Source organism: Oncorhynchus keta, chromosome 2 (assembly GCF_023373465.1).
Source record: "Oncorhynchus keta strain PuntledgeMale-10-30-2019 chromosome 2, Oket_V2, whole genome shotgun sequence".
Taxonomy (NCBI): domain Eukaryota; kingdom Metazoa; phylum Chordata; class Actinopteri; order Salmoniformes; family Salmonidae; genus Oncorhynchus; species Oncorhynchus keta.
In genome coordinates, this window is record NC_068422.1 from 71,923,224 (window position 1) to 71,946,927 (window position 23,704).

The 23,704-nt window shown below is 43.2% G+C and overlaps 1 protein-coding gene across 3 annotated transcripts in view; it reads left to right on the forward strand.

The window, feature by feature from the left end:
• The window catches only part of LOC118372439 (transcription factor 25-like), a 33,716-nt gene extending 18,644 nt beyond the window's left edge, over positions 1-15,072 (forward strand). Inside the window, exons 13-19 of one of the 3 annotated variants that reach the window (XM_035758333.2) lie at positions 148-235; positions 412-570; positions 2,953-3,043; positions 3,719-3,798; positions 8,185-8,260; positions 8,390-8,531; positions 13,831-13,978. In XM_035758333.2, the coding sequence (XP_035614226.2) occupies positions 148-235; positions 412-570; positions 2,953-3,043; positions 3,719-3,798; positions 8,185-8,260; positions 8,390-8,488 (593 nt within the window). In that variant the 3' untranslated portion in view covers positions 8,489-8,531; positions 13,831-13,978. Of the gene's footprint in view, positions 1-147; positions 236-411; positions 571-2,952; positions 3,044-3,718; positions 3,799-8,184; positions 8,261-8,389; positions 8,532-13,830 lie in introns of all 3 variants that reach the window. The other 2 variants (XM_035758332.2, XM_035758331.2) reach the window with 2 other exon arrangements.
• The last annotated feature ends 8,632 nt before the right edge of the window (positions 15,073-23,704 follow it).

Below are 23,704 nucleotides of genomic sequence, written 5' to 3' on the forward strand. Positions count from 1 at the left end.
CCACCATGGATGCTTATATAGAACACACACACAGGCCTGAGAGGGACAGCCATCAGAATGTGTTCCACCATGGATGCTTATATAGAACACACACAGACAGACAGAAAAGAGACCAATGCCTGATATCTGTTTGTTTGTGTTCCCCAGTGTTGATGCCTCTGTTGGACCTGTGCACAGTGCAGCCAGACGCTGCTGTATCGTCACATGACTTCTTTGGACCCAGAAGCCAGTTGGGGTAAAACATCGGCTTCAACCGAGGCGTCATGTCTTCCTGTCTGTCATGTTTTCCCTTTATGCACATCTTCTATGTCAGTCAGCCTAATGGAATTGAATCATCATTTATTGGCATGAAATTGTATTAGAGTGACAAATGTAATGGTTCCTTCCTCCCATCTCTTTCCCCCTTTCTAGGCAGTCTCCTGCCCTGGCTGAACTGGTGTCTCTGTACGTGGGGCGGACGCACACCCTGTGGAGGGAGGGAGGGGTCCTGCTGTGGCTGGAGGAGTGTGTGAGGGAGGTGTTACGACGAGTCGACGCTAAAAACCCTCTGGTGGAGGACTGCCAAAACAAGTAAGAGCCCCTTGGACTCTAGACCACTGGCATTATTACCTTTCCAACCGGGCAAACTGTTCCTCGTTAACCCATTCGCCTCTATCCTCAAATTCGCACAGAGTATTTTTGTTCAATAAGTAATATTCATTGATTCAGTGGAGCAGTGTTCAGTGTGGATTCCAGGCTAGTTCCCCTCCAACATTCCGTGCCTAGTGAAGGTCTACTTACCCTTTGCACAGTTTACAATTTTGCCTTAAAATGAAATACAAAAATAGATTACATAGTTTTTCTACCATTGGTCACAACCTACTCTACACTTCCAACGTGAAAGAAAAATTATAGAACATTTTCCAAATTAATAAAATAAGATGTCTGGATTGCATATGTCTTCACACCCCAGGGTTAATACGTGGTGGAAGCACATTTGGCAGCCATTACAGCTGAAAAAACATTTGGAATAGGAATCTACCAACTTTGCACAGATGTTAGAGCAACATACAGTGGGGCAAAAAAGTATTTAGTCAGCCACCAATTGTGCAAGTTTTCCCACTTAAAAAGATGAGAGAGGCCTGCATTTTTCATCATAGGTACACTTCAACTATGACAGACAAAATGAGAGAGAAAAAATCCCGAAAATCACATTGTAGGATTTTTAATGAAATTATTTGCAAATTATGGTGTCACTTCTCTTGCGTTCATTGCACGCAGAGTCAGGGTATATGCAACAGTTTTTTGAAAGAATAAACGTCTTGTTTTCACGATTATAGTTTCCAGATTCAACCATATTAATGACCTATGGCTTGCATTTCTGTGTGTTATTATGTTATAATTAAATCTATGATTTGATAGAGCAGAGTCTGACTGAGCGATGGTAGGCACCAGCAGGCTCATAAGCATTAATTCAAACAGCACTTTTGTGCGTTTTGCCAGCAGCTCTGCTGTTTATGACTTCAAGCCTATCAACTCCCAAGATTAGGCTGGTGTAACGATGTGAAATGGCTAGCTAGTTAGCGGGGTGCGCACTAATAGCGTTTCAAACGTCACTCGCTTTCAGACTTGGAGTGATTGTTTCCCTTGCTCTGCATGGGTAACGCTGCTTGGAGGGTGGCTGTTGTCATTGTGTTCCTGGTTCGAGCCCAGGTAGGAGCGAGGAGAGGGACGGAAGCTATACTGTTACACTGGCAATACTAAAGTGCCTATAAGAACATCTAATAGTCAAAGGTTAATGAAATACAAATGGTATAGAGGGAAATAGTCCTATAATTCCTATAATAACTACAACCTAAAACTCTTTACCTGGGAATGTTGAAGACTCATGTTGAAAGGAACCACGAGCTTTCATATGTTCTGAGCAAGGAACTTAAACATTAGCTTTCTTACATGGCACATATTGCAATTTTACTTTCTTCTCCAACACTTTGTTTTTGCATTATTTAAACCAAATTGAACATGTTTCATTATTTATTTGAGGCTAAATTGATTTTATTGGTGTATTATATTAAGTTAAAATAAGTGTTCATTCAGTATTCTTGTAATTGTCATTATTACAAATACATTTTAAAAATCGTCCGATTAATCGATATTGGCCTTTTTTTGTCCTCCAATAATCGGTATTGGTATCGGCGTTGAAAAATCATAATCGGTCGACCTCTAATAGGGAGTTTTCATGCATTGGTAACCACACCAAAGTAATTCAATAAAGACTGCACTTAGAAGTCTATTTCACACCATAGCCTGCTGAATTCGCCAGATAACTTTCTTTCATTTTGATTTATGCACAAATGAAAATGTGGCACTGACTTGCCCATGGATTGATGTTTTAGTATTGTCTCAATGAAGAGTTGGGCGTTGGACTAGCAGATTACCCCTATTCCTTAGATTAAATAGCATGCTTTAATGGAGAATCTCCTTGGAAAGTGCTTTTTAGTGTAGGAACAGGCTTAATCTAGGTCTGAGAAACCATCCATAAATCTACGACAAATCTGCAAAACTTATTGTTTCATAAGTGTTGAGGCAACACTTTTAGATTAAATATAGCAATGTTACATTTTGATGTCAGGAAGAAATCAAAGGAACCTCCTGAAATGAGGCATATTGGCTTATGTCTCTTTTTATTTGATTATTATTATTATTAATATATATTTGTTGTACTTTTACCCCTTTTTCGTGATCCCGGCCGGCTAACCCCTCCCCTAACCCGGACGAAGCTGGGTCAATTGTGTACCGCCTCATGGGTCTCCCGGTCACGGCTGGCTGTGACACAGTCTGGATTCGAACCCGGGCCTGTAGTTACACCTCAAGCACTGCGGTGCAGTGCCTTAGACTGCTGCACCGCTCGGGAGGCCCTGGCCTATGTGTCTCTGACTTTGGTTTCCCCTCCTGTCTCCTCCGTCCCCCTAGGAGGAAGCAGAGGTACCAGAGTGCCCCCCTGAACATCCATCGCCACGTCATCCTGTCTGAAATCAAAGAGGCCACCTCCACTCTACCGCTGGTGAGAGACTCAGGCAACAGCCACTCTACTATACCCTGGTCACCAGTTCTGTTTCTGATTTAGCCCAGTAATCCATTGTCATGCTGTTTGTAATTTGTTCAATCAGAAACAGATTTGGCAACCAGGTTTACTCTATTATTAAGTCTGTGTCTCATATAGCACCCTATCCCCTTATATTGCATGACTTTTGACCAGCCATAACCCTGGTCCATAGTAGCACACAGTATATAGGGGAATAGAGTGACTTATCTAATCATAGTATAATTTCCTTACTGCTTTATCACATGATCATGAATGGTTTTATTCATTCATTATGTACACTGTATATCCTGTATCTGTATAACATGAAATGTCCCAAAGAGTAAATGTTGTTTGCAGGAGAGTAGCGTACACATGCACAACTGCTACAGTACAGAGCATGCCAAATTATGCTGAGAATGTAGTCCTCTAATTCAAAGAGATAAATAACAACCGGCATACGGCTTCCTTATTGGTTCCATGAAGAACCCAATCAAATATAATGATTGGACCTCCTCATCGAGATGTCCTCATAACACAAACGAGATCAACGTTGATGTTTTGGATGCATGACAATTACAACAGTAACAGAGTGTTAGTGAGGATAGGCCTTCAATATGTTTACTGTAACTGTGAATTGTGTGTGTTCTCTCCCAGGAGGTGACCACTCAGTCGGTGATGGGGTTCGATCCTCTCCCCCCGCTGGACTCAGTGGTCTCATATACCCGGCCTGAGAGGTAACCCTCCAAACATGTCCTAACTTGTGTCATTATACATATCTTGTGCAAGGTAGGGTATGTACCAGTGCAGGTTTTTACATAGTACACAAAATATAAACACTACCGTTCAACATTTTGAGGTCACTTAGAAATGTCCTTGTTTTTTAAATAAAAGCAATTTTTTTGTCATTTAAATAACATCAAATTGATCAGAAATATAGTGTAGACTGGCAGCTTCATTAAATAGTTCCCGTAAAACACCAGTCTCAACGTCAACAGTGAAGAGGCGACTCCAGGATGCTGGCCTTCTAGGCAGAGTTCCTCTGTGTTCTTTTGCCCATCTAAATCTCTTCGTTTTATTGATCAGTCTGAGATATGGCTTTTTCTTTGCAACTCTGCCTAGAAGGCCAGCGTCCCGGAGTCGCCTCCACACTGTTGACGTTGAGACTGGTGTTTTGCGGGTACTATTTAATGAAGCTGCCAGTTGAGGACTTGTGAGGCGTCTGTTTCTCAAACTAGATACTCTAATGTACTTGTCCTCTTGTTTAGTTGTGCACCGGGGCCTCCCACTCCTCTTTCTATTCTGGTTAAAACCAGTTTGCGCTGTTCTGTGAAGGGAGTAGTACACAGCGTTGCACGAGATCTTCAGTTTCTTGGTAGTTTCTCGCATGGAATAGCCTTCATTTCTCAGAACAAGAATAGACTGACGAGTTTCAAAAGAAAGTTCTTTGTTTTCTGGCCATTTTGAGCCTGTAATCAAACCCACAAATTCTGATGCTCCAGATACTCAACTAGTCTAAAGAAGGACAGTTTTATTGCTTCTTTAATCAGCACAACAGTTTTCAGCTGTGCTAACATAATTGCAAAAGGGTTTTCTAATGATCAATTAGCCTTTTAAAATAATATACTTGGATTAGCTAACACAACGTACCATTGGAACACAGGAGTGATGGTTGCTGTAAATGGGCCTCTGTACGCCAATGTAAATATTCCATAAAAAATCTGCCGTTTCCATTTAGAACATTACATTACATTTAAGTCATTTAATGTCTACACTGTATTTCTGATCAATTTGATGTTATTTTAATGGACAAAAACTTGCTTTTTTTTAAAACAAGGACATTTCTAAGTGACCCGAAACTTTTGAACGGTAGTGTACATATATTATATATACAGTGCATTCGGAAAGTATTCAGAGCCCTTGACTTTTTCAACATTTTGTTACGTTGCTGTTCTAAAATTGATTAATATGTTTTTTTCCTCGTAAATCTACACACAATACCTCATAATGACAAAGCAAAAACAGTTTTTTTTACATTTTTGCAAAAGTTTTTTTTTTTTTTTTTAAGTATTCAGAACCTATACTCAGTACTTTGTTGAAGCACCTTTGGCAGTGATTACAGCCTCGAGTATTCTTGGATATGACACTACAAGCTTGGCACACCTGTATTTGTGGAGTTTCTCCCATTCTTCTCTTCAGATCCTCTCAAGGTCTGTCAGGTTGGACGGGGAGCATCGCTGCACAGCTATTTTCAGGTCTCTCCAGAGATGTTTGATTGGGTTCAAGTCCAGACTCTGGCTGGGCCACTCAGGGACATTCAGAGACTTGTCCCGAAGCCACGCCTTTGTTGTCTTGGCTGTGTGCTTAGGGTCGTTGTCATGTTGGAAGGTGAACCTTCACCCTAGTCTGAGGTCCTGAGTGCTCTGGAGCTTCAAGGATCTCTCTGTACTTTGCTCCGTTCATTTTTCCGGTGGCTAGCCTTCAAGTCCCTGCCACTGAAAAACATCCCCACAGCATGATGCTACCACCACCATGCTTCACCGTAGGGATGGTGCCAGGTTTCCTCCAGACATGACGCTTGGCATTCAGGCCAATCTTGGTTTCATCAGACCAGAGAATCTTGTTTCTCATGTTCTGAGAGTCTTTAGGTGCCTTTTGATGGAGAGTTGCAGAGATGGTTGTCCTTCCGGAAGGTTCTCCCTTCTCCACAGAGGAACTCGGGAGCTCTGTCAGAGTGACCATCGGGTTCTCGGTCACGTCCCTGACCAAGGCCCTTCTCCCCCAATTGCTCAGTTTGGCCGGGCGGTCTGCTCTAGGAAGAGTCTTGGTGGTTCCAAACTTCTTCCATTTAAGAATGATGAGACCTGTGCCTCGACACAATCCTGTCTCGGAGCTCTACGGACAATTCTTTCGACGTCATGGCTTGGTTTTTGATCTGACATGCACTGTCAAATGTGGGACCTTATATAGACAGGTGTGTGCCTTTTCAAATCATGTCTAATCAATTGAATTTACCACAGGTGGACTCCAATCAAGTTGTAGAAACATATCAAGGATGATCAATGGAAACAGGATGCACCTGAGCTCAATTTGGAGTCTCATAGCAAAGGGTCGGAATACTTGTGTAAAGAAAATTTACTTTTTTTTTTTTTTAAATAATATATAATGTGCAAAAATGTCTAAACCTGTTTTCATTATGGAGTGTAGTGTGTCAATTGATGAGGAAAACAATTAATTTAATCCATTTGTGGAAAAAAGTCAAGGGGTCTGAATTCTTTCCGAATGCACTGTAGCTAGTTATAGAATGTGGCTCCTTCAGGGCCTCCCGGGTGGCGCAGTGGTCTAGGGCACTGCATCGCCCAGGCTCTGTTGCAGCCGGCCGCGACCGGGAGGTCCGTGGGGCGACCCACAATTGGCCTAGCGTCGTCCGGGTTAGAGAGGGTTTGGCCGGTAGGGATATCCTTGTCTCATCGCGCACCAGCGACTCCTGTGGCGGGCTGGGCGCAGTGCACGCTAACCAAGGTCGCCAGGTGCACGGTGTTTCCTCTGACACATTGGTGTGGCTGGCTTCCGGGTTGGATGCGCGCTTCGCCTCTCCCGAACCGGTACGGGAGTTGTAGCGATGAGACAAGATAGTAATTACTAACAATTGGATACCACGAAATTGGGGAGAAAAAAAAATCTCAAAAAAGAATGTGGCTCCTTCAGATTGCTAGGTTCTTCTCTATAGGTCTACTTGGATCAGCAATCCTGTCAGTGCCTCTGGACTGAAAACCAAGAGTCAGGACAGTATCTGCTTGTGTTTTCCTAAGCAGAACCAATAAGGCTGGGTTTGTTTCAGTCTACCTAAGGCTGACTGGCCCACTGGCCACTGACTCCATTGAGGATCTCTAATGAAGGTATATTAGAGTACAGTGTAAGGGGATGGGGGTGATCCATTTGTAATGTTCAGGAATGTGGACATTGGAAAGGCACACGGTTATGTAGGCCGGGGGAGGTGAATTAACCCTCTCTCTGTCTTTGCCAATGGTGACAAATGCCATTGATGTACATTTGGCATAAAGAATAGCCTTGATTTCATCAGCTTGCATCTCTCCTCTTAATGGTCTATCCCTGACACACCCTTCCTTCTCTGCCTCCCTTCTTTCTCTCCCTCCCACCTATCTCTTTCTTCTCCCCTCTCGCTGTCATCAGTTTCTCTGATAGCATGTGGTTATTGGAGTGTTGTGGGTTCCTGACTGAGGCCTCTTTGCTCCCATCTTGTGATAGCTGTTAACCAGCAGAGTCAGTGGTGGATGGTAGGGAGGCATCAAACCATCAGAGAGGCGAATACGGTGACAACGAATAACATGACAAATTGACTCCTTAGTCAAGGGAAAGTGTAGCATTTGTTTTAAGTGGGGAAGACCTCATTTTCTGAGGGCTGTTGTGTGGAGCACACTGTACATACTGTACCCTGTCCTGATGATCTCTGGTGAGAATTACTTAGAATGACAGCCCACCCATGTCTGAGGACAGCCCACCATGTCTGAGGACAGCCCACCATGTCTGAGGACAGCCCACCATGTCTGAGGACAGCCTACCCATGTCTGAGGACAGCCCACCCATGTCTGAGGACAGCCCACCCATGTCTGAGGACAGCCCACCCATGTCTGAGGACAGCCCACCCATGTCTGAGGACAGATCTACAGTGAGGTCCAAAAGTACTTAGACAGTGACACTTTGTTGGAATGGTTAATAATACATTATCATGTATTTCTATTGGGCACATAATCTGAAACACAACCAAAACTAACTGCAAATGCATCCAACAAGTTTGGAGTATTAAAAGCTTGTTGTAGTCGGGACCAAATATATGGGACCAATTACTAAACTTTTGACTACTTTAATACACATACAGGTACATTTGCCCAATACTTTTGGTTCTCTAAAATGTGTTGACTATGTACACATTCCAAAGTGCAGGAGTACAGAGTGAAAACAACAAAACATGGACCTCACTGTATATGATGGTTGATATAATTTATGGTCATGGGAGAATCCTTATCAGCAGAAGAGTGTCAGAAACGTACTGTATGCTTGTGTTATCCTGTTAGCTTTCTCACTTGTCTCTGTGTTTGCAGGCAGAGTGTGGGAGCCTCCAATGAGAGCACCCTGTCACTGTTCTTCCGCTCTCTGCTGCCAAACTTCAACCTGCAGGTAAGTGAGTGAGCTAGGCCAAGGGGGAGCTACAGTAGACTAGGGGTATGCAACCATTGTCCTCGGGAGCTGCAGTGTCAGGCAGATGGCTTGGGTTCTTTCATTCAAGTCTGTGTCTGATTTATTTAGATCTGGAAAATTCTGATTCCAATCAGTGACATTAATGGATATGGATTTGACAAAGAAGTAGCAGAGGAAGAGGACATCAGCAGACACTGTGGTCCCTGAGGACAGAGCTGCATGCCCCCAAGCATGGCAAATCTAAGAAAAGGTCCTCTGCATCATAGAACATCATGACTGCTTGTCCTTTGACCCCAATGTCCCATCTCCTGTTAATGACCTCATAAACCAACGTGTGTGTGTGTGTGTGTGTGTGTGTCTCTGTCTGTCTGACTGTATTGTGTGTTTTTTAACATAGGGCAGGGACCTTGAATAAGATGGCATGTGAAACACAGCCTCATAACGATAATATAGTTAGCATCTCCACTGTGCCTTTCCCAATGGGAGACCAATAGGGAACATCAGCTGTTGAGGCATATGACCTCCCCACACACGGAAGAGTGTAAAAACAAATATATAAAGATCACAGGATTTTTCAGTTGGCACGTTGCTGCAGCAGACAATGAAAACATTCATAAAGTGTACCGAGAGTCAAAGAACCTGGTCTGTCGCCTCCTCGGGGCTCCCAGATTCCTCACATACACTAGCCCACGCTGTTGCTAGGCCACGGTCAGCGGGATGAGACGTCATCATAATAATCTCAAAACATTTGTGGGAGTGCTGAGCTAATGGAGACATCCTGGGCTACTGTTGGGCTGAGCTAATGGAGACATCCTGGGCTACTGTTGGGCTGAGCTAATGGAGACATCCTGGGCTACTGTTGGGCTGAGCTAATGGAGACATCCTGGGCTACTGTTGGGCTGAGCTAATGGAGACATCCTGGGCTACTGTTGGGCTGAGCTAATGGAGACATCCGGTGCTACTGTTGGGCTGAGCTAAAGGAGACATCCTGGGCTACTGTTGGGCTGAGCTAATGGAGACATCCTGGGCTACTGTTGGGCTGAGCTAATGGAGACATCCTGGGCTACTGTTGGGCTGAGCTAATGGAGACATCCTGGGCTACTGTTGGGCTGAGCTAATGGAGACATCCTGGGCTACTGTTGGGCTGAGCTAATGGAGACATCCTGGGCTACTGTTGGGCTGAGCTAATGGAGACATCCGGTGCTACTGTTGGGCTGAGCTAATGGAGACATCCTGGGCTACTGTTGGGCTGAGCTAATGGAGACATCCTGTGCTACTGTTGGGCTGAGCTAATGGAGACATCCTGGGCTACTGTTGGGCTGAGCTAATGGAGACATCCGGTGCTACTGTTGGGCTGAGCTAATGGAGACATCCTGGGCTACTGTTGGGCTGAGCTAATGGAGACATCCTGGGCTACTGTTGGGCTGAGGTAATGGAGACATCCTGGGCTACTGTTGGGCTGAGCTAATGGAGACATCCTGGGCTACTGTTGGGCTGAGCTAATGGAGACATCATGTGCTACTGTTGGGCTAAGATAATGGAGACATCCTGGGCTACTGTTGGGCTGAGCTAATGGAGACATCCGGTGCTACTGTTGGGCTGAGCTAATGCAGACATCCTGGGCTACTGTTGGGCTGAGCTAATGGAGACATCCTGGGCTACTGTTGGGCTGAGCTAATGGAGACATCCTGGGCTACTGTTGGGCTGAGCTAATGGAGACATCCTGGGCTACTGTTGGGCTGAGCTAATGGAGACATCCTGGGCTACTGTTGGGCTGAGCTAATGGAGACATCCTGGTCTACTGTTGGGCTGAGCTAATGGAGACATCCTGGGCTACTGTTGGGCTGAGCTAATGGAGACATCCTGGGCTATTGTTGGGCTGAGCTAATGGAGACATCCTGGGCTACTGTTGGGCTGAGCTAATGGAGACATCCTGGGCTACTGTTGGGCTGAGCTAATGGAGACATCCTGGGCTACTGTTGGCACAAAGGGTTCTGACAGGATGGAAGGGAACATTGATTAGCTGGAGTTTAGGTAGATATTCCCTAACCCTCTGGATGTTTCTGAATGGATTAACCATACAACTCATTTCATGCCTATTTGCTCCATGGCCAAGCCTTAGAAAGTGCTTCTGAGTAGCTTCCTATTCCACTAGATCTACTGCAGCTTATCCAAATTAAGTCTACAGTAGTGTAACTTTGCCACAGAAAAACAGGTTCCTATGTTGGAACTAACCAATATGGCCCATGAAGAACATGCTCTTGAAATAGTGTTTTCTGGTGCGTTTTGGACATGTCCGAACAATGTTGACCCATTGATGATGTTATGTAGTGTCTGACTCTGACCTCTATCTGGTGTCCAATAACACAATCTGATCACAATCTACAACCAACACTTTGTGACAGTTGGCATCGGAGGCCTAACAAAGTTTAGCTTCATCATTTGATACAGCACAGATCGTGGAGAAAGATTGACGAGGCAAACTTGGCTTTTGGTACAAGAACTCTTGATTGACTCCGTGTTTTGCATGGGGCTAACTTGATTTGAAACCATTTACTGCTATGGATTGGCTAGCCTCTCTTTGATGCACTGTTTTTAATGGTGCGTTACTTGAGTCCTGTTGAAGCAGAACAGACAACTGTTGCATTTCAAGAGAGAGTCTTGATTCCTCTGACTCAGTGTTGTCCATGGCAACCAACGAGGAGGGAATGTACTGTCCGCCCCATTGCCCCCTGCTTCTCAGGCAGAGTGGAGAGGAGGTAAAGAGTGGGCAGTGTCACACAGGGTGAAATACACAAGAGACAGATGGTGACAAACACCCCTGGAGAGGAGAGGATAAGCACTCAGCAGCCTGGCACCAGCATCCAGAGGATAGCCTATATTTACACATCACATTGTCTCTCGTCATGTTGACCTACTTCAGAACATTCCTTTGTCTATAAAAAAAGATCCACATGATCAAAACATCAATGGACAGTATACATGTGTGGGAGTGATTTTTATATTTGATGAGGTGTCCTACACTGACTGGCAGTGTGTTGCCATGTAACCTTGTGCAGTGAGATGCAACGTGGTGTGAAGGAAGCAAAGCATCGTCTCCTATTATAGTTACTCTCCGATGTCCATGCCAGTTCGGAGTGTAGCTAGCCACGCTAGTGATCAGAGGACATGCGGCTAATTGTAAAGATAATCACTAATGTGGACCACCAACCTGGGCACTCCAGTGTCCTCAGGTCCTCCTGTGCCACAACTGACCATGCAAGTTCCAGAAACACCCACTGACCAAAAGCGTTTTAACCAAGAGGGACCACCTTTTTTTATGCAGCTACTTTTAAACCATCTTCAGACTTATCTGATTAGGAAGAGGAAGAGATGCAATTACGATAAGAATGAGACAGTTTAGGAGGAAGAGATGCTGTCTGCTTTCAGTTGTTTTATTGCACTGTTAAAATAGCTACAGTGTTATCCAACAGGTCTGAAATCACAATTTAGGTGTGTTGGAAATTAAACGGATCTAATAAATGTATGTTCTGTGTGAAAATCCCAAAAAACTTAGACACAAAACACTGACATACTTGTATGTCACCTAGGGTCGTACAAAGCTCCTGTTTGTCTCTTAAAATTAATTTGTTTACGCGTGATACCTTATTGCAACGTTTGAAACATTTTGAACCTGAGTGAGACAGGAGAGAATAATGTGGTGTTCTTAAGAGATGGTATTGTGCTTTTCCTGGTGAATTTAAGCAACACATATACATACAGTGTATTCGGGAAGTATCCAGGCTCCTTGACTTTTTCAATTTTCAATTTTGTTACATTACAGCCTTATTCTAAAATGGATTTAAATACATTTTACACACACAATACCCCATAATAACAAAAAAACATTTTTGATGTTGTCATTTAAAAAAAAAAGTATTCTCACCCTTTGCTATGAAATTGAGCTCAGGTGCATCTGCTGTTTCCATTGATCATCCTTTTTTCTTTTTTTTTTTTACCCCTTTTTTACCCCAATTTTGTGGTATCCAATTGGAAGTTACAGTCTTGTCTCATAGCTGCAACTCCCGTACGGACTCGGGAGAAGCGAAGCTCGAGAGCCGTGCATCCTCCAAAACACAACCCACCAAGCTTCTGGACACAATGCCCTCTTAACCCGGAAGCCAGCCACGCCAATGTGTCGGAGGAAACACAGTACACCTGGTGACCGTGCCAGCATGCCCTCCACAGGGGTCGCTAGTGCGTGCTGGGCCAATTGTGCGCCGCCCCATTGGTCTCCCGGTCGTGGCCGGCTGCGACAGAGCCTAGACTCGAACCCAGGCTCTCTAGTGGCACAGCCGGCACTGCGATGCAGTGGCTTAGACCACTGCGCGACTCAGGAGGCCCCTCCATTGATCATCCTTGAGATGTTTCAACAACTTGGAGTCCACCTGTGGTAAATTCAATTGATTGAACATGATTTGGAAAGGCACAAACCGGTCTATATAAGGTCCCCCAGTTGTCAGTGCAAAAACCAAGCCATGAGGTCAAAGGAATTGTCTGTAGAGCTCCGAGACAGGATTGTGTCGAGGCACAGATCTGGGGAAGGGTAGCAACATTTTTTTGCAGCATTGAAGGTCCCCAAGAACACAGGGGCCTCCGTCATTCTTAAGTGGAAGAAGTTTGGAAACACCTAGACTCTAGAGCTGGCTGCCTGGCCAAACTGAGCAATTGGGAGAGAAGGGCCTTGGTCAGGAAGGTGACCAAGAACCACCAATCAGGCCTTTATGGTAGAGTGCCCAGACGGAAGCCAATCCACAGTAAAAGGCACATGACAGCCCGCTTGGGGTTTGCCAAAAGGCAACTAAAGACTCTCAGACAATGAGAAACTAGATTCTCTGGTCTGATGAAATCAAGACTGAACTCTTTGGCCTGAATGCCAAGCGTCACGTCTGGAGGAAACCTGGCAGCATCATGCTGTGGAGGTGTCTTTCAGTGGGAGGGAGTGGGAGACTAGTCAGGATCGAGGGAAAGATGAACGGAGCAAAATAAAGAGGTCCTTTATGAAAACCTGCTCCAGGGTGCTCAGGACCTCAGACTGGGGTGAAGTTTCACCTTCCAACAGGACAACGACCCTAAGCACACAGCCAAGACAATGCAGAAGTGGCTTCGGGACAAGTCTCAATGTCGTTGAGTGGCTCAGCCAGAGCCAGACTTGAACCCGAGGTATACAAGTGTACCAAGCTTGTAGTGTCATTACCAAGAAGACTCGAGGCTGTACTCACTGCCAAAGGTGCTACACTAAAGTACTGAGTTAAGGATCTGTAAATGTGATACTTAAAAAGATATATAACTTTTTTTGCTTTGTCATTATGGGGTATTGTGGGTAGATTGATGAGGGGGGAAATTATTTATTCCATTTTAGAATAAGGCTGTAATGTAACAAAATGTGGAAAAGGGGAAGGGATCTGAATACTTTCCGAATGCACTGTCGACACATACACACACTTCCGTATTGTCATGTTCAGTGATGATTAGAATTACTGCTCACACTCTAGTCACTGTCTCCGCAGGGTGAGCCGATGCCGCAGGATGACCTGGAAGTAGCTCAGGCAGGTCGGGAGCTGAACCAAGAAGTAAATCGTCTGATGGTGGCCATGAGGGACATGCTGGCCAACATCCAGTTTCAGGAGCCACCTAGAGAGGACAACCCTGACAGAGATGAGGGGGAGTGGGACTGAGATGAGGACGATACAGAGGGAGGTGGAGTGAGATTGAGGGAGAGGTACATAGAGCTGTGAATGGATAGAAGAAAATAAAAGGTTGATTAAGATGAATGGAGTTGGAGTACAGCAGGGTGGTAGGAGGATGAAGAGTGAGTGAGGGAATAGATTCAGTGAGGGTAGCAGTAACAGATGTACTGTAACCTTAAAGAAAGAAATGGTAGGTCATCTATATGACCCAAACATCAAACAAACTCTCCCTTTCTGATATAGGCACAGTAGTATCACCTCTTCCTCCTGTCATCGTCAAGACAGTCCATCAGCCCTCTCTCCTTCCTCATGTTGTCCCATTCTCTTTCCTCAGGACAGTTGTTCTTACTGATCGAGAAGATCAGGAGGCTGCGTTCATCAAGACAAAAACTCCCTCAGTTTTTTTTTAAAGAACATTGCTTATCAAAAAAATGAATATTGTGTTTCATCGGAAGGATAATGATGCCCTCCTGCTACAGTATATCTGTAGTGGAATTATTTATGATTGAATAAATCCCTATGGTGTTGTCTTAGCAACCAAACGTCGTACACACATTGACAGTCTACTGCCATACGAGTTGATGAGAGTCAGGTTAAAGGTTCATGAGCGTCTGATAAAAGTCAGAATTATACAGTAATTCACCTTGTGAGTGGAACAAATGGACTTAACCTCTTACTCTATTTTTAATATTGGCCATAACAACTTTGATTTAACTTTGACTCCCAATTAACCCTGTTCATCATTGAATATAAAATGCTGTTGTCTTAGAAATCTGATTTTGAGGATAAAATTCAAACTGATCAGGATATTTTTCTGTTGTGATTCTCTATGGAGGTATTTTTAACCTTACCTGAAATCAATTCTAGGCTGTTTATTAACTAGGGCCCGAAGTTGGTCCCAATGAGGTCATGTTGGCAGGAAAAACTACTGGCCCAAGTCATCTGTTAATGTCAGGAAAGGATTGCATGATATCCAACCAACTACTGTAAATACTCTGCTTAGAAATCATTTATTACACAAGCTAATGTAAAGACAATAAACTTGATGTTCATATGGTTCAATACTGACTTGAGTAAAAATACATATTTCATAATTAATCTCTTTCCAGGCCAATAGGGGGTTCATCCTGTGTCTTGGCCTCCCAAGCCGCCTGATCATGAGTGTTTGCTGCACGGTGAGTGGTAATCAGTCTAGAAATTACAAGGCTATCTGTGTCTACCATCCAAAAATAAATGTCCTTTCACTTATCTTGAAGTCTTTGATGCTGAGAAGATTAACTGGTAGGTGTTATCTGATATGTAGTCAGTCAGTTGTTGCTAATGCATCTGCCATTACTCAATCTGAGGACACTGCCTCTCAGGTTCCCGTTAAAATAGAGCAGTGTTTCCCAAACTTGGTCCTCGGCACCCCAAGAGATGCATTGTGGTTTTGCCCTAACACTACACAGCTGATGCAAATTATCAAAGCTTGATGATTAGTTGATGATTTGAATCAGCTGTGTAGTGCTAGGGCAAAAAACTAAACGTTCACTCCTTGAGGTCCTGAGGACCAAGTTTGGGAAACCCTGCAATAGAGAGTCTTACGTACAGTTGAAGTAGGAAGTTTACATACACTTAAGTTGGAGTCATTAAAACTAATTTTTCAACCACTCCACAAATTTATTGTTAAACAAACTATAGTTTTGGCAAGTCGGTTAGGACATGTACTTTGTGCATGACACAAGTAATTTTTCCAACAATTGTTTACAGACAGATTATTTCACTTATAATTCACTGTATCACAATTCCAGTGGGTCAGAAGTTTACATACATGAATTTGACTGCTTTTAAACAGTTTGGAAAATTCCAGAAAAATGATGTCATGGCTTTAGAAGCTTCTGATAGGCTAATTGACATAATTTGAGTCAATTGGAGGTGTACCTGTGGATGTATTTCAAGGTCTACCTTCAAATGCAGTGCCTCTTTGTTTGACATCATGGGAAAATCTAAAGAAATCAGCCAAGACCTCAGGAACAAAACAATTGACCTCCACAAGTGTGGTTCATCATTGGGAGCAATTTCCAAATGCCTGAAGGTACCACGTTCATTTGTACAAACAATAGTATGCAAGTATAAACACCATGGGACCAAGCAGCCGTCATACCGCTCAGGAAGGAGACTCGCTTTGTCTCCTAGAGATGAACGTACTTTGGTGCGAAAAGTGCAAATCAACCCCAGAACAACAGCAAAGGACCTTGTTGAAGATGCTGGAGGAAACCGGTACAAAAGTATATCCACAGTAAAACGAGTCTTATATCGACATAACCTGAAAGGCCGCTCAGCAAGGAAGAAGCCACTGCTCCAAAACCGCCATAAAAAAGCTTGACTACGTTTTGCAACTGCCCATGGGGACAAAGATCATACTTTTTGGAGAAATGTCCTCTTGTCTGCTGAAACAAAAATAGAACTGTTTGGTCATAATGACCATTGTTATGTTTGGAGGAAAATGTGGGAGGCTTGCAAGCCGAAGAACATCATCCCAACCGTGAAGCACAGGGGTGGCAGCATCATGTTGTGGGGATGCTTTGCTGCAGGAGGAACTGGCACACTTCACAAAATAGATGGCTTCATGAGGGAGGAAAATTATGTGGATATATTGAAGCAACATCAAGACATCAGTCGGGAAGTTAAAGCTTGGTCACTAATGGGTCTTCGAAATGGACAATGACCCCAAGCATACTTCCACAGTTGTGGCAAAATGGCTTAAGGACAAGAAAGTCAAGGTATTGGAGTGGTCATCACAAATACTGAGCTTAAATGTATTTGGCTAAGGTGTATGTGAACTTCTGACTTCAACTGTACTTTTGTACCTATTTCCATCTTCACAAGGTCCTTTGCTGTTGTTCTGGGATTTATTTGCACTTTTCGCTCCAAAGTACGTTCATCTTTAGGAGACAGAGTTATTCTCCTTCCTGAGCGGTATGACGGCTGAGTGGTCCCATGGTGTTTATACTTGCGTACTACTGTTTGTACAGATGAACATGGTACCTTCAGGTGTTTGGAAATTGCTCCCAAGGATGAACCAGACTTGTGGAGGTCTGCAGTTTTTTTTCCTGGGGTCTTGGCTGATTTCTTTTGAATTTCCCATGATGTCAAGCAAAGAGGCACTGAGTTTGAAGGTAGGCCATGAAATACATCCACAGGTACACCTCCTCCAATTGACTCAAATTATGTCAATTAGCCTATCTGAAGCTTCTAAAGCCATTACATAATTTTCTGGAATTTTCCAAGCTGTTTAAAGGCACAGTCAACTTAGTGTATGTAAACTTCTGACCCACTGGAATTGTGATACAGTGAATTATAAATGAAATAATCTGTCTGTAAACAATTGTTGGAAGAATTACTTGTGTTATGCACAAAGTAGATGTCCTAACCGACTTGCCAAAACTATAGTTTCTTAACAAGAAATTTGTGGGGTGGTTGAAAAACGAGTTTTAATGACTCCAACCTAAGTGTATGTAAACTTCCGAATTCAACTGTATGCTCTATTGGTGCTTGTTCCAATATCAGTTTACAAGGGAAATGACTCTCTACCCCTAGTTACCCTGGAATGACCAGGATATTTATTAGGCATATTTTTCCACCCTGCATTCATGAGCACTATTTCTCTCTGTCTGGTCTCGTGGGTGTCAAAAGTTGTTTTGACAGCATTGCTTTGATCTTGTTGGTGACCTTATCTAACCTGTTTCTAATGGAATATCTGTCCACCGAAGCTTTATGATATTCAGTATTAACTTCATTAGTTAAAATGTGGTGTGTTGTATTCAATAATTTATCATGAATTTAAGATGCCACGTGTCCTCCTTTAGCTGGCTACACTCCATTTGGGGGGAATATTCTAGATTATTTTGAACCAAACATTCTCTCCCAGTGGTGGAAAAAGTACAAAATGTCATACTTGAGTAAAAGTTAAGATGCCTTTAATATAAATGACTCAAGTAAAAGTGAAAGTCAGAGTAAAACAACTTGAGTAAACGTCTAAAAGTATTTTGTTTTAAATAAACTAAAGTATCAAAAGTAAATGGAATTGCTAAAATGTACTTAAATATCAAAAGTGAAAGTATTAATTCAAGCTCCTTATATTAAGAAAACCAGATGGCACAATTGGCAAAAAAATGGAACATGGTCCAATTCACACACTTATCAAGAGAACATCCCGGGTTATCCCTACTGCCTCTGATCTGGAGGACTCACTAAACAGAGAACATCCCGGGTTATCCCTACTGCCTCTGATCTGGCGGACTCACTAAACAGAGAACATCCCGGGTTATCCCTACTGCCTCTGATCTGGAGGACTCACTAAACAGAGAACATCCCGGGTTATCCCTACTGCCTCTGATCTGGCGGACTCACTAAACAGAGAACATCCCGGGTTATCCCTACTGCCTCTGATCTGGAGGACTCACTAAACAGAGAACATCCCGGGTTATCCCTACTGCCTCTGATCTGGAGGACTCACTAAACAGAGAACATCCCGGGTTATCCCTACTGCCTCTGATCTGGAGGACTCACTAAACAGAGAACATCCCGGGTTATCCCTACTGCCTCTGATCTGGAGGACTCACTAAACAGAGAACATCCCGGGTTATCCCTACTGCCTCTGATCTGGCGGACTCACTAAACAGAGAACATCCCGGGTTATCCCTACTGCCTCTGATCTGGAGGACTCACTAAACAGAGAACATCCCGGGTTATCCCTACTGCCTCTGATCTGGAGGACTCACTAAACAGAGAACATCCCGGGTTATCCCTACTGCCTCTGATCTGGAGGACTCACTAAACAGAGAACATCCCGGGTTATCCCTACTGCCTCTGATCTGGAGGACTCACTAAACAGAGAACATCCCGGGTTATCCCTACTGCCTCTGATCTGGCGGACTCACTAAACAGAGAACATCCCGGGTTATCCCTACTGCCTCTGATCTGGAGGACTCACTAAACAGAGAACATCCCGGGTTATCCCTACTGCCTCTGATCTGGTGGACTCACTAAACAGAGAACATCCCGGGTTATCCCTACTGCCTCTGATCTGGCGGACTCACTAAACAGAGAACATCCCGGGTTATCCCTACTGCCTCTGATCTGGAGGACTCACTAAACAGAGAACATCCCGGGTTATCCCTACTGCCTCTGATCTGGAGGACTCACTAAACAGAGAACATCCCGGGTTATCCCTACTGCCTCTGATCTGGCGGACTCACTAAACAGAGAACATCCCGGGTTATCCCTACTGCCTCTGATCTGGCGGACTCACTAAACAGAGAACATCCCGGGTTATCCCTACTGCCTCTGATCTGGAGGACTCACTAAACAGAGAACATCCCGGGTTATCCCTACTGCCTCTGATCTGGAGGACTCACTAAACAGAGAACATCCCGGGTTATCCCTACTGCCTCTGATCTGGTGGACTCACTAAACAGAGAACATCCCGGGTTATCCCTACTGCCTCTGATCTGGAGGACTCACTAAACAGAGAACATCCCGGGTTATCCCTACTGCCTCTGATCTGGAGGACTCACTAAACAGAGAACATCCCGGGTTATCCCTACTGCCTCTGATCTGGCGGACTCACTAAACAGAGAACATCCCGGGTTATCCCTACTGCCTCTGATCTGGCGGACTCACTAAACAGAGAACATCCCGGGTTATCCCTACTGCCTCTGATCTGGCGGACTCACTAAACAGAGAACATCCCGGGTTATCCCTACTGCCTCTGATCTGGAGGACTCACTAAACAGAGAACATCCCGGGTTATCCCTACTGCCTCTGATCTGGAGGACTCACTAAACAGAGAACATCCCGGGTTATCCCTACTGCCTCTGATCTGGAGGACTCACTAAACAGAGAACATCCCGGGTTATCCCTACTGCCTCTGATCTGGAGGACTCACTAAACAGAGAACATCCCGGGTTATCCCTACTGCCTCTGATCTGGAGGACTCACTAAACAGAGAACATCCCGGGTTATCCCTACTGCCTCTGATCTGGCGGACTCACTAAACAGAGAACATCCCGGGTTATCCCTACTGCCTCTGATCTGGCGGACTCACTAAACAGAGAACATCCCGGGTTATCCCTACTGCCTCTGATCTGGCGGACTCACTAAACACAAATGTTTCGTTTGTAAATGATGTCTGAGTGTTGGAGCATGCCCCTGGCTATCTGTCAATAAAAATAAGAAAATGGTGCTGTCTGGTTTGCTTAATATAAGCAATGTGAAATTATTTATACTTTTACTTTTGATACATAAGTATATTTAAAACCAAATACTTTTACCAAAGTAGGATTTTATTGGGTGACGTTCACTTTTACTTGAGTCATTTTCTATTAAGGTATCTTTACTTTTACTCAAGTATGACAAATTGGGTACTTTTTCCACCACTGTCCCATATTACTTTTGATGTTTTATTTCCTCCGTATTTTTGTTGTGTGTCGTTGATTCTTCCAAGTAATTTGATAAGTGATATGTTGCCCAGGGGTTTACAAGAGTCCAAGTTATTGTTCTTGAAAGACCATCCCATGATACTCATTTGAGTAATTGCCTAGTTTTCATTCCCTTGAAATAGTCCAGGAATATGCTGGTTCCTATCAGAGGATGTATAAATCAAAGCAGAGTGAAAGGGTACAAAGCTGCTCACACACACACTCAAAACCGTACTCGCTTAAAAGACACCCACATCAACAACACACATACATCCTCTCTACTGTTTTTGAAAAGAACCACATGGTGTAATGCTGTGGGTGCAGTTGGTAGACTGCTGTTCAAACGAGGGCCTTGTTCCAGAGTTTACCTGCAGCTACTGCAGTGCCTGGGTCACGAGGGGTGTTCATGTGAGGTCTACCCTCTTCCCTGCAAAGACATGTCCCCACAAGCAAATGGTCGGTAGTGTTAACTGTGATATGAAGTACATTCCCAGCTCTATGTGAACCTCGGTGTCAGAGGAGGATGGGACTATCAGAGACATATACTACTCTTCAAAAGTTTTGGGACACTTACAAAGGTCCTTGTTTTTAAAGAAAAGCAATTTTTTTAACCATTAAAATAACATAAAATTGATTACAAATACAAATGTAGACAGTTAATGTTGTAAATTGCTATTGTTGCTTGAAACAGCTGATTTTTAATGGAATATCTACATTGGCGCACAGAGGTCCATTATCAGCAACCATCACTCCTGTGTTCCAATGGCACATTGTGTTAGCTAATCCAAGTTTATCATTTTAAGAGGCTAATTGATCATTAGAAAACCCTTTTGCAATTATATTAGCACAGCTGAAAACTGTTGTGCTGATTAAAGAAACAATACAACTGGCCTTCTTTAGACTAGTTGAGTATCTAGAGCATCAGCATTTGTGGGTTCGATTACAGGCTCAAAATGGCCAGAAACAAAGAGTCTCCGGAGTCGCCTCTTCACTGTTGAAGTTGAAACTGGTGTTTTGCTGGTACTATTTAATGAAGCTGCCAGTTGAGGACTTGTGGGGCATCTGTTTCTCAAACTAGACACTCTAATGTACTTGTCCTCTTGCTCAGTTGTGCACTGGGGCCTCCCACTCCTCCTTCTATTCTGGTTTGAGCCAGTTTGCGCTGTTCTGTGAAGGGAGTAGTACACAGCGTTGTACGAGATCTTCAGTTTCTTGGCAATTTCTCGCATGGAATAGCCTTCATTTCTCAGAACAGGAACAGACTGATGAGTTTCAGAAGGAAGTTATTTGTTTCTGGCCATTTTAAGCCTGTAATTGAACCCATTAATGCTGATTCTCCAGATACTAAACTAGTCTAAAGGCCAGTTTTATTGCTTCTTTAATCAGAACAACAGTTTTCAGCTGTGCTAACATAATTGCAAAAGGGTTTTATAATGATCAATTAGCCTCTTAATTATAAACTTGGATTAGCTGACACAACATGCCATTGGAACAGGAGTGATGGTTGCCAATAATGGGCCTCTGTACACCTATGTAGATATTCCATTAAAAATCAGCCGTTTCCAGCTACAATAGTCATTTACAACATTAACGATGTCTACACTGTATTTCTAATGAATTTGATGTTATTTTAATGGTCAAAAAATGTGCATTTCTTTAAAAAAAAACAAGGACATTTCTAAGTGACCCCAAACTTTTGAAGAGTAGTGTATATCTATAACTTGTCAAATAAATCTCCCTCTGGGCAAGACAAAGGTTCTTAACATTCAGAATTAACTGAAGGCCTACATCACAGTACATCGAGAAATCTAGAGAATTCTATAATGTGGGTAAATATTTATCTACTGGATTAGATAAACTACAGAACATTCAGAACTGTAAATAACTACATCCAGGGAAATCGATAAATTCAGTACATCTTGATCTATTCAGTTTCTCCTTGTAACATTCTCCATATTGCTTTCTTCTGTCAACTGTGGGTAGAAAAGTTTAAATGATTTATACATATTGTCCTTTTCACCTATATTTATGTAGACAGGTGATAATTATTATGTTTTACTAATGGTTTGTGAAGCATGCAATAACGGTTTATTATAAGCATGGGGGAAATTGTGGGGAATGTTTTGTTTTGTGTGTGTGTGTAGGGCGGGGGGGTTTACAACGGTGAGTTCCCAGACTTCTTCCATCTCCACCCCTGATTGTAAGTGTTTAGAATTATAAAGTTAAAGCTGGTAGTTTTGCCTGCTGGGATGTACTATTACATGGTTAGTTCAAAGCCACTGTAAAATAACTATATTTGGTTATGAGACATTGCTTTAAGAAACACCCTGTGAAACAGCAGGAGGATTGGTCAGCACTTGTAATAGACCTTTAACAGTGTATTGAGGTTGAACTGGGGTTAATGTACCGGTCAAAAGGTTTAGAACAGCTTCTCATTCAAGTTTTTAAAAATAATTTTTACTATTTTCTACATTGTAGAATAATAGTGAAGACATCACAAATATGAAATAACACATGGCATCATGTAGTAACCAATAAAGTGTTAAACAAATTTAAAATATATTTTATATTTGAAATTCTTCAAATAGCCACCCTTTGCCTTGATGACAGCTTTGCACATTCTTGGCATTCTTTCTGTGCTGTACTCACTTGAACAGGAAGGTTGCGCGGCGGTCCTTCGTAGGCAAATGTCATTAAAGTCTGACATTCTCTGGATTATTGATGCTTTCAAGACAACTGGGAACTTGAAAAAAAATACAGATTGAATCATGATGACGTCAGTGATCTTCAGGTCGGAGCTCTAGAAAGAGGCCCAAGTTCCCGACATGCAATTCCGAGTTGGATGACCGTTCAAAGCAGAATTCATTATGGATTGACAGCATGGCCAATGTTGAATGTTTATCCTTTTAAGCTTGGAAAAGAGCTACTGGATGGGCAATTCTAATGTAACTCTATGGCAGTACCCAAGGGGGTTGAATTTTCGAGCTCTCCCCGAAGATTTTGTGGTGACGTAGTGTCGCCATGAGTGACAGAACACTGAGCATATCACGGCTCAATTAGAGAACATTACCATCCCCTAAGCTCCATATTTTCCGCTGGCTGCCCCACCACCACAGAAAGCATTGAGCTAGGCATTTTGGAGCTGCCTTCCTCAAGAAAGCAAAAAAGAGACCATGTTTGAATGCGACTTTATTAACTCAAGTATTCTTTTTTCTTTCTTTTTTTAAATTTTT